Here is a 10,986-nt window from a genome sequence, read left to right on the forward strand (position 1 = left end):
CTGCAGCGTCCCGAGTTAGTTACTAGACAAAGTTTTGCTGCAGAGAAGCGCTCGAAAAGAACACCGACAACCGACATATCCGGTTTGACATCTCACCTTCAAAATAAAAGTCCAAACTTAAACGTTGCTGGTTTTACGCTGTAGTTACTACCGGTGTGGTAAAAATGTCACAGGAGAAGTTTAACATAATTATACACAGATCGTTTTAGTATTATTCAAGTTGCACTAAAGAACAGTTTGGAGGAGAACAGCATTATCCAAATGTCTGAAATCCAACCAAAAACCCACGTAACACTGTACCACCAACGTTACGTTACAGTGTTGCTACTTGCTATATTATAAGAACTTTACAAAATTCTATTAGCCTCACTCTGTGATAATATATAATTTTTTTTTAACACAAAAATGAAGTTAAACGGAAGTAATAGCAAACCTCCTCAAACTGCTCTTTGCTGAGACCAGCCTCCCAGTTCTTGTTGGTAGCTGCGGCTCCTGCAGCGTTAGGCTTCTTATTAGCTGAGCCCTTTTTGGCGGCTTTAGGCGGCATTTCTACTCAACAACCTTTATCAATTAATAAGAACACATCCCATTTAAAACAGACTCAGCTATTGTTATCAATGATAAATATATATACCAATAGTTAAAGACTCAAAATGAATCCTAACTGCCTGCCAGCGTCGCCTGGAGTTTGTGTTGCCCCTGGCAACTACAAGAACACAAGTGACGCTTCCTGTAAAATTTCAAAATAAAAGCAGAACAGAGCGCACATAAGGCACATTTAGCTTTCTATGTGTTTGACAAAACCAAAGAGAAAGAGCAGGGAGCAGTTATCTGCTTTAAAACTATCTGTTCAAAAATATTAAATGAGTGGCTGATGAATACTCTTAGTTTTGATATCAATCACTTTTTATAAGTGGCTTTCATTCAAATGTTGTTGTCATTCCCTTTCTCCACCAGATGGCAGTAGGATGTCCTGGGCTGTGCGACTCCAAACACCGTGAGTCATTAATTACAAATCTTTAGTGTTCCAAAAGTGATTGAGACAGTTTTGCACACTGTTGCACTCTTAAATAAATTGTATATTTTCTGTCAACACAATGTGGCCACTCCACAAGAAAGTAATCCAAAAGTTGGAATAGAATAGGAATAAACCAAAGCGTCCATACACTATACTCAGACTTCCTTTTACAAATGTAATGGCAGCAGTTATGAGCAATAACTCCTCTTGGTTATGTCACTGAATAAGGCCACATAACTGTAACTGAGATTATGAAAGACTTGACTACTGTCCCAACTGCCATGAACCCAAAGCATCCCAGGAACAGATACCTGGAACACATACAGTTTTGGTGTTGTGCCCTCTGTTTAATGACTGGTGGAACCATTTTCCATCAGATGAGCCAAGTACAAAGAAAAGGGTTAAATTAGAGCAGTACAAATAAGAAGAGTCTCATTCTTATTCAATACATAACATAGAACTAGGGTAGAATATAGATTTATTTTTATTTAAAGAAAAAGTGTTAATCAGGTGAATGCTGAAGTGGAATGAATATAAAGATGCTGTATCAGATTAATGATAATGAAGAGAGAGAGGGCTCACAGCCAGCCACTCCACCATTCTGAGACATTCTTAGGACAACAGCAGTCACTAATACTGATCATTTGTTATCTTTTTTCATTAGACGTGCAATTACATCATTTTATTTAAATATAATACACCACTGTCATTAACTGTTTCAAGTATAATAGTAGAATAAGGCAAGAAAGCCAAATCCTTTTTTGTAAACATAATACAGCATGCCTTTTCTTTTTGTTCCTTGTTTATATTCAATGTTTACATTGAAAAACAAGGTTTAAAAAAACCAAAGACCTCCACAGGATTGATATATTTTGTTAGTTGTTTTCATGTTTGAATTTTATTACATTATACACCAAAGCATGACCTGTATTACATTATGTGTTTTTGTGCAATCCAGCCAGAATTTCAAGAGAAATGGATGAGAGCATAGTTGGCACTGACCACAGAGGTCAAACTGCTGCTTTTTGTCATGTTTTCCTGGAGGGTTAGTCTGGGCATATACACCTACTACTGTACATCCTCTATACAACACATTCCTTTCCCAAAATAGAAGCTTATTTGGTCTGTGCAGGTCTGTGAAATCTCAACAAAGTAAATTTTATGTTACGGTAAGAAAAATGAATTAAAACATTGTACAAGTCATTACAGTATGCACACTGGACCACAGTAACAAAGGAATGATTATTGTTCTACTCATCAGTGCTTATATAACAAATCTCAAATACCATCATAGCAGTATTTTTAATGCAAGGGGACCATTGTCATGAAGGTGATCTCACCCGGACAATGACCTATTTCCACCATAAAAGGTCAAAGGAGAGACAACACCCACTTGTCAGATGCCAGAGAAATCTTTGCTTGATGCCAGCATTAGTTATGGAGGAGTTGTCAGGTCCAAACCTTCCAGGACAGTGTCTACCAAGGTCAAACACCCACCAGACAAACACTGTCTGTAGTGACACTGAAATAACACTTCATCCACACTGCTGCAAATAGCATAGCAACATCTCAAAATATCCATATTTTTTTTAGAATTACACTGCCTTTAAAAATGTGCATCATGTGCCTGTTAGGGCTATTTCATTTCATTCAGAGGCAGTTGTGGTTTATTCCATCTTCATCCACTTGCTTCACATGCCTGCCCGAGTTAATGTAATCTGATCAGAGCAAGAGGTTCTTAACATTGCATGTAAAACCAAAACTGGAAGTCAAAACATACTAATGTGGGAAAGAACGCAAGACACTGTGTTCTTGCCAAGGCAATACCTGCACTTTCCATTCTGTTACGCTCTGTACCTATCTGTGACCACATGCAGCAAACAGTTTTAAATCATGTGCTTACAAATGACTTAACACTGTATTTAGATGATGGGATGGTCTTTTAAATACCAAGCTGTTCAGCAGCTCATCATTTAAAGAAGTGATTTCTATGGACACACAGATGCGAGAGAAGATTATGCAACAATCGTTAACAGTTTTTGATTACTGCTCACTGCAGGCCTTTCTCTGTATTGCAGTTGCATCACACAGGTGGATCTGTTTTTCTGGTTGTGCATGGCTAGGAGGATGTGCTAACAGGATGTAGCCTACATTACATTCCCCATACATTTGTTGCCTGATGACCTATATTGTGTTAGTAAGGGAAAGTAGGAGCTAAGTGCTAATTACACACAAGACTTAGAGCCTACAGTCATGGCTGCTGCCATATGAGGCTGCATTTAGGCACTGCAGTGCTTTAAGCCCTGCTAACATGCTCAACGCAATGCTAAAATGATGATCTTTAATAAATATACAGATTTATTAACCATGTTCATAGTGTATGATCACATTCCAAAAAGATATCTAAACTTTTATCTGATGCAGTATCCTAAAACTAGTCTGTGCTCTGTGTTGTTGGATGAATGAGAACTTCAGTCATTTACTGTGTTTTGTCAGATTGCGTTCAGTGCTCAGGTGTTAAAGCGGCGCTGCTTGGCAAGGCTAAATGGATTTACATGTTGCCAGCTCCAATGGCAGCAAGAGGCCAGCGTATGAAAGTTTGAATTTCAATACGCTGAAGCCATGTGATGCAACGTCAGTAAAGAGCAAATAGCAAGCTCATGTTTACCAACCCAACCATTTAATGAGTCCCACTTTCACTGGATGGAAATCTCCTTCTCTGGTGTTGCAGAGACAGTGTTTTGATTCGATATGGGGGGTGTGGGGGCTCACAATCAACAAACATACCTGCCAGAATGTAAACTTAGGTCACACTGACTCAGTCTGTGGTATTTGAAATAAACACTGTCTACCCAGGTAATCATTTGGCTCCTTTTTCTGCTCCTGGTGTGAAGTGATCACAACAGTCTTACTGAACAGCTGGCATAGTAACAGAATGTCAGATAGCAGTCCCTGCTTTCAACTTAGTACCAAAACAAGGATCTATTTCACTATGCCTCATGCAAGAAATAGACTAGATATTTAAACATTACATGCATGAGTTGGATATTTCTTGTAAATTAACATCAAGAGAATGTGATAATGTCAGAGATAAATATTACATATATACAATTTGTTTATGTAGATTTGACACAAGAACTCAGGAGAGATAAACAAATCTAGATAACTAAATCAACCCAGTCCCAGTGTGAGATGCATACACAGGCCAAGTTCGTCAGATTTCCCTTTTCCCAGAAAGAGGTTGTTCTGCAGGTCAGAAGAAAACATGAATTCAAGGCCAGCTCATCTCATGGGAACAAACAGGCTTATCTAGTGACTCGGATGCCCCGTGGAGAAGGCGAGGCAACTCAAGAGCTGGTAAACATCAGTCAGCTGTCGAGGCCACAGTATGTGCTGTTTAGATCCCTCTGATCAATGTGATTGACTCTGCAGGTGTGGCCCTTTCCACAACATGGCACTGTCACTGAGACCGTTGCATGGTTCCCTAGGTCATGTTGACTGAGGATCTCAAATACCACCCATAGATTCATGGGCTTCCATGAATGAGTTGCCAAGCCAGGAGAGAGTAGATCAGTCACTCTTTTGGTTGCCACGGTGTGAGACAGCCTTCGGTACTTTTCCATGAGGCTTCAGTCTATATTAATTATGTTGTCCTGCCCCTTGGGAGGAGCATTTGCTTTCTCTGCCTTTCTTTGGACATATACCACAAACCAATTATGTAATACAAAATTACACCTTTGAGAAGGATTCTCATAAGGTGTAGCGGAATAGATGAAATTGGAAATTTGGGCACAATATAAGTGCTGGTTTTTAAAGGAACAGTTCAACGTCCTGTTAAATTTTGATTTATCGTCAAGATTTCCTGGTGACCTAATAGTAATGACAACACCTGCAAGAGGGAAAGAAACTGTTTGTTACATTACCCCCTCCTTTGAACTGCAAACTACTTTACCAGGTTAAATGCTTCCCTTGTTTTCAATCATTATGCGAAGCTGAGCAAATCTTCTTCTGGATAGTCCCTTGCTAGACAATCTCAGTGTCATTGCAACTTATAAAGTAGTTTTTCATTGCAAATGCATATCAACATATGTAAGACTTCTTCTAAAATACATCTCCTAAGGGCTATAGAAGTTTAGATAAAAACTAGACACATTTGATATAGACACATCCTTTATCTTTGTTTTCAAGCATAAATGATTAATTCAATCACAACATTAAATGTGGTACAGAGTGATATTCAATTAAATCAATGCAACAGTGCAAACTTGTACTGCTGACCCACTTACACGCAGCAAGGCAAAGGGATCAGCCGAGGCCGCGTAAGTGTGACACTGGGTAAATGATCACTGGTGCTTTGTCCCTTCACAATGACAGTGACGCATCTTGCACAAGATCATGTGCTACTGTCATTAATCTCTTGTAACCATGTCAGCCCGTTCACTTGTTTGTGCAAGAATGACGGCCTGTGTAATTGGAAAAACTTTGTACAAACATTAAGCCGTTCAGGACAGTGTGAGTGGCCCAGTTACTCTAGCCTCTATGCATTTACAAACATGACAGCCTGGGTTGCTGCAAAAAAGTCTTGAGCACAAATGCCATTACTACAAATATCCCACACAAGTGTCAAAGTCCTTGATGCAACAGACTCATTTGTATGCCTCACAAACAGGAGGCCCTTAAAATCACTATGGAGACACCTCCATTAAGGGGAGCGAGAGAAATGTCGCACAAACTCTGCAGGTTCAAACAAGCAGCTGATGTGCTGACATAAACAGTTACAGCAGTGTGCATGCACAGGCTGCTGTGTACTGTGTATAATCACGGAAAGGAAATGACCTGTAGCTGCAACTGGAGTCAAATGTGTGCTTTTTGAAATTAAAGTCTTGGCTAGAATACAACTAAAAATGTTTAATTACTGGAGTTGGTAGTTTCTATGAATTCTGAAGATTAACCAGCATGATGCGCATTAACTTATTCAGCAATGCTGGCGGCTGGCATGATGTCCAGGCTTAGTCATACTAGTCGTGCATAATAATCAAATTCTTGAGATCTTGTTGTTCCTTTTGTCCTCTTTAAAAAGCCAGCATTGTCCCACTGCTGCCTTCCCACTCCAGAAGGCTTGGCTCCAGAAAATGTACAGTAATGATCTGTGGGTGCTGAATAATTATTCAGACTCAACAGCATAAAGAGAAGATAAAAATGTGAAAACTATGGTTTCAATCTTTTATTGTCTAGTAGAGACAAAACCTTTCCTCCAACAAGAAGTTTAAATGGCATAAAAAAAAAAGTTTGAAAAAATTTGAATCAATAAAAAGAATTTCTTTGCACAGCCCAGTTAAATCACATTAAAAAAACAAAAAAAACAAAACAAATGTTAACATTTTGGTGAACCATCCTTTTAATAAGGCATTTGAAAAGGTGTGTCTGGGAAAGGGGTATAAAAAATAAAAATGCAACAAAACGCTCAACACTAAACATACACATAGGTCTAGCTGTGATCTGAGTGAGAAAGTACATTTCTATGACATTTAAGGCATCCACATTCCCTTAGTGTGACTCCACACCAAGACAGCAGCATCCTCACAAAAGTCTTCAGTCTTAAAAAACATCTGTAGCCCTGAATACAGCATGGTACAATAGCTACATATGGCCCCCAAAGACTATGTCACTGTCTCCTATTTAAGCCTAGGTGTGTTTACAGCAGCAGAACACATTCAATACATCTGGAAACACGCAGATGCATCAACAAAGTGGCTAGTGTCTTCAACAAGTGTACCCACAGTATGTCCCTCTCAATCATGTTGATGTGAACATAGTTTTACATTCATCTGCAAAATGTACAATTTAAAATCATGTTTGTATTAAACGGACTTATTAGAAAAAAAAAAAAAATTCAGGATATTACAATTTTGTTGATAAAAATGCACTTTTAGAAACACTGAAGTGAAACCCAGAACTACCAGGCTCACTTATGCACAACCTTTTGAGTGTAAATCCCAAATTGCAACTGGATTGACTGGCTACCAATAACTGAGATGACAAACCATATTGTACAAAACACCGTAGAAAATATGACACTACTGGAGTGTCATTTACATTTGGGCAGAAGTGCGTTTACCCACAGGAAACCCAGTATCCCTCTAACCCCACCCATAGTTCAGCACTCCTCTACCACGGTGCCAGCCGAGGAGGAGTACAGTTTTTTCTTGACAAGCCGGAAACCTGGACTCAGTTTAAGTACGTGCTTGAAAGCTGGGGCAAAGCAGGTTCCCATAAAGAAAAAGTCCCTCAGGCTGGGCCAGGCCGTGCCGTCCTGCTTGAAAACAAGAGTCAACTCGAATGTGGGCACCACGGTGGCATCATAGATGATGCTCTCCAGCCGCTTGCAGCCCTTGTCCAGCTCCAGGTGGACATACAGGACGCAGCCACGCAGGCCACAAGGCTCACAAGACGCCAGCCTCAGGACTTCACAAGCTATTCTCCGCGTCAGCTTCTCTGGGACCAGCACAGAGGAGCAGTGCAGTGTCGTTTTTTTGGCTCGAGACAGGCAGTTTTCAAACATCTTGGCCAGCTGTTGACAGGTTCTGTCCTCGGCCACATCTGCATTCCTCTGAGGTTCAGCCAAGCAGTATTCCCAGAAATCCAGTTCTGAGGGGAAAAAAAGAAAAAAAAAGTTCATTTTAGGAACCAATTCCAGCTCCAGCCATTTTAAGATTTCAGCATGCAGACAACATTTAATGCATTTGTCAGTTTTGACTACAGATGCATTAGTGATGGATGGAATCAGTCTTCATTTTTTCTGCTTTCTAATCTGTACATAACACGTGTCAAAGCTCTCACGAACCACACACACGACCAAAAGCTTCATACAGGATGAAATAGCATCACAGTGCAATGATGCGGCTCCGGCTGGAGACAGAAGCTGGTAGATGTGCTATTGTACGCATGTAGCTGTTGTGCAGACCGGCTAGAGGGATGACTTCATCCTCTGTTGACTTCCCTGTGCCCGTCCCCCTCCCTCCACTGCTGCAGCCATGCACCACACAGGGATAAACCATGGGATAAACAAGCACACAACTACAAGTAGCCCACCGGTACCCACAAACTAACGGGTTAGCTACACAGACACAAAGAGGGAGAGAAAACAAACAAACATAAAATGCCAGTAAGCGTACCTTTCTCAATGCAAGCCTGGTCATATCTTCTGTCGACCAAATCCGAAATACAGTCGGTGCTTTTTGTCTTTAATGTGCTTGTGGCAACCATGGTGACGGGCTTGTCCTCTCCGGGCTCCTGTGGCTTTAGCACAGCTCCCTGAAAAAAGCACGAAGCAGCGTCAGAGCTAACGTTAACGTTAACGTTAAATGAGACACAGGTGGCTAATTAAGTGTCAACACGCAGCCATTAGCACGCTAACCCACCCCCAATAAAACAATACCCAACTTTAGCTGCTCAATTCTAGCTGAAAGGCCTTTAAATGACTTACCTTAAATATTATTTAGTGCAAAAAAGAAGATTTATAGTTTAGACAGTTTAATAAATAAATTCCCACGCGCACCGTTTCTTCACTCACACAACAAACACACAGACACACACACTGCGCCGGGCAAACTTCTGAGCAGTATTTATACCTTCCTTCCCCACTCAGCTGACCGGAGGGTTTGACCAATCACAGTGCATCTCTCGACGTGGCCTCAGCTCCTCCTTTTATTGGCTGCCAAGTGGTTTTTAAATTAAATGATTGACCAACACTTACAGAGAATATTTCTGTTGCTACGTGGTCGGGGGAACATGCACAGTGGGAGAAGGGGAGGGCTGTTGTGAAGTTAATCCAGTTTTATTCGCCTATGTCTTATTTCCACATCATGGTTTACCCACATGTTGAACAAATAGGCTAATAATACACTGCTCAAAAAAATAAAGGGAACACTTAAACAACACATCTTAGATCGTTTAAAATCGTTATTCAATATATAGTAGAGTGTGTTGAGAACAAAATAACATAAAAATGATCAATGTAAATCAAAATTATCATCCCAGGTTGATTTCACACAGGTGTGATATACTTAGTTACAATGTGTTGTTGAAGTGTTCCCTTTTTCTGAGCAGTGTAAATTAATCTTCGTTGAAATGATGTGTGTTTTTACTGCCATGTAGCCTATAGCCTATTATTGTAGCCTATAGGTAGCCTATTAGTCAAAAGCACAAACCTTGTTTCAGCCTTACTGATGAAACTCTGTAGGAAACAAGCTGAAGGTAATATTTCACACTTACACATTTGATTCAATGCATAACCTCAAATGTGATTTTTTTTCAAGTTTTAGACAGGGGATTGTTAAAAGGGACAATCCACATCTTTTAAACTGAGGCACAGGCAGTGGTTTCAGCCAAACTAACACATCCAAACATGGCGCTGGTCTTGAAATAAGAAGCAGAAACAAATACAGATTGCTTTGGAACCTACATGCCAATCCAGGGCACGCACCATTACTACAGAGAGATGGAAATTCAAGGATGAAATTTATCTGATCAGAGAGGTTTTCACCTCCCACAGGGATGCAATTAAGTTCAAAATAAGCAAAACATTTCCCTCAACCATACTCCTGCTGCCAGTTCCCATCTTATCTGGAGGTCTTTCACATGGAGGAAGCCCTTTATCCACGTTCGCTCAGCCAAAACATCTCATCTTACTGAATGTGTATGGGTGTGTGTACATTTGGCAGGTAAAAAAAACATCAGGCACAGTTGTTCAGCTCATCAACAGTTTATCCCTCATCATGCATGCACCGTCTCGACAGAAATCTCCTGCCAGTAACTGGAGCTGCCCCTCTTACCTCCAGCAGCTCTGCTGGCTAAAGAGTAATGGAATCCAATGGGCAAGGGAGCACAAGAGAGTGCGAGAGAGAGAGAGAGCTCTGCTCCAGTCACATGGAGAGAACTAGATATGCCTCAGAAAAAAAGTCACATGCTTTAGCTTGTGTTACTGCCTTTGTGGATGGAGGCTCTTTGATTCCTGCCAGAAAAACTGTGAAAAATATGACACATTTTATCATGGTGTGCAAACACAGGGCACGTAATCTGAGCTGCATCTATGTGCCAAATGTATTTTGGGAGGAAATAAATGATCTAACAACTTGAATTACTCCTCTTTTAGTTCTAAAACCTCTTTTTTGCAAAGTAGGCCTATGCCAACATATACCAAGTGACCAAAGTGATACATGCCTATGACCTGTAGGCACAGTTACAGTAGCTACAGTAAAAAGAGGTTTCTGTTCTTTGCAGTTGACACTGTCAGTACTTTCGTCATGACCTAAATGTCATTTCTTTCATTTGACCTAAATGTATGATGAATAAACAAGGTCAATACAGTTGCTGAGAAAGCTTTCTTTCAGACCCATCAGCCTACATTTTACACTGTATCGTAAAAACTTAACAAGCAGGAAATAGTATCGAGGGTTTTAAATTAGATCTGCTGTGTACAGGCAGACGAAGCACAGTTGAAAATGAAAGCAAAAGAAATGTGAAAATTTTAATAAAAAAGCTCAGTCTTATATTAAAAATGCATTTTGTGCAAAATGCACATTTTAACTGGCCTATCATAGACACAGGCAGCACCTGAGGTCTGTCCTGTAGAGTCCGACTCTTATCTGCAGATGCTGTCACCTGTCATACATTGCAGCTATGTGGGTTAACTGTGCAGACTGGGTGAAATGTGGTGCACTGATCGGCTCAATGTCCAGTGGATGCATGGAATCATGCAGGGCAATAAGAGCAACATTACTCCATCCACCTTTAGCAGAAAGACTGCAGTACAGTCATAAAAATGAAAATCACTGGGAAAGCAATCCTGCAAGTGAGGCACACACTCTCTGAACACATGCATGAAATGATACCACAGCGAAAACCTCAGGAGACAGACTGTGTTTTACAGCAACTGTCAGCTCTCACCAAGATCAGTGCACTCGTTT

General features: G+C 40.4%; 1 protein-coding gene across 1 annotated transcript; it reads right to left on the reverse strand.

The window, feature by feature from the left end:
• Positions 1 to 7,038: 7,038 nt before the first annotated feature.
• Positions 7,039 to 8,616, reverse strand: LOC311002062 (DNA damage-inducible transcript 4-like protein). The gene is made up of 3 exons (XM_083993280.1): positions 8,505 to 8,616; positions 8,194 to 8,332; positions 7,039 to 7,666 (listed from the first exon to the last, which is right to left on the reverse strand). The coding sequence occupies exons 2-3, from the start codon at positions 8,282 to 8,284 to the stop codon at positions 7,176 to 7,178; spliced, it is 582 nt and encodes a 193-aa protein (XP_083849406.1). The 5' UTR covers positions 8,285 to 8,332; positions 8,505 to 8,616; the 3' UTR covers positions 7,039 to 7,175.
• Positions 8,617 to 10,986: the final 2,370 nt, after the last annotated feature.

Source organism: Trachurus trachurus (assembly GCF_905171665.1).
Source record: "Trachurus trachurus genome assembly, chromosome: 18".
Taxonomy (NCBI): Eukaryota; Metazoa; Chordata; class Actinopteri; order Carangiformes; family Carangidae; genus Trachurus; species Trachurus trachurus.

Coding starts and splice junctions, on each gene's coding strand:
- LOC311002062 (XM_083993280.1), bottom strand. CDS start 8,284: ATGGTTGCCACAAGCACATTAAAGACAAAAAGCACCGACTGTATTTCG. Junction 7,667..8,193: donor CCAGGCTTGCATTGAGAAAG/GTACGCTTACTG, acceptor TTTTCCCCTCAG/AACTGGATTTCTGGGAATAC.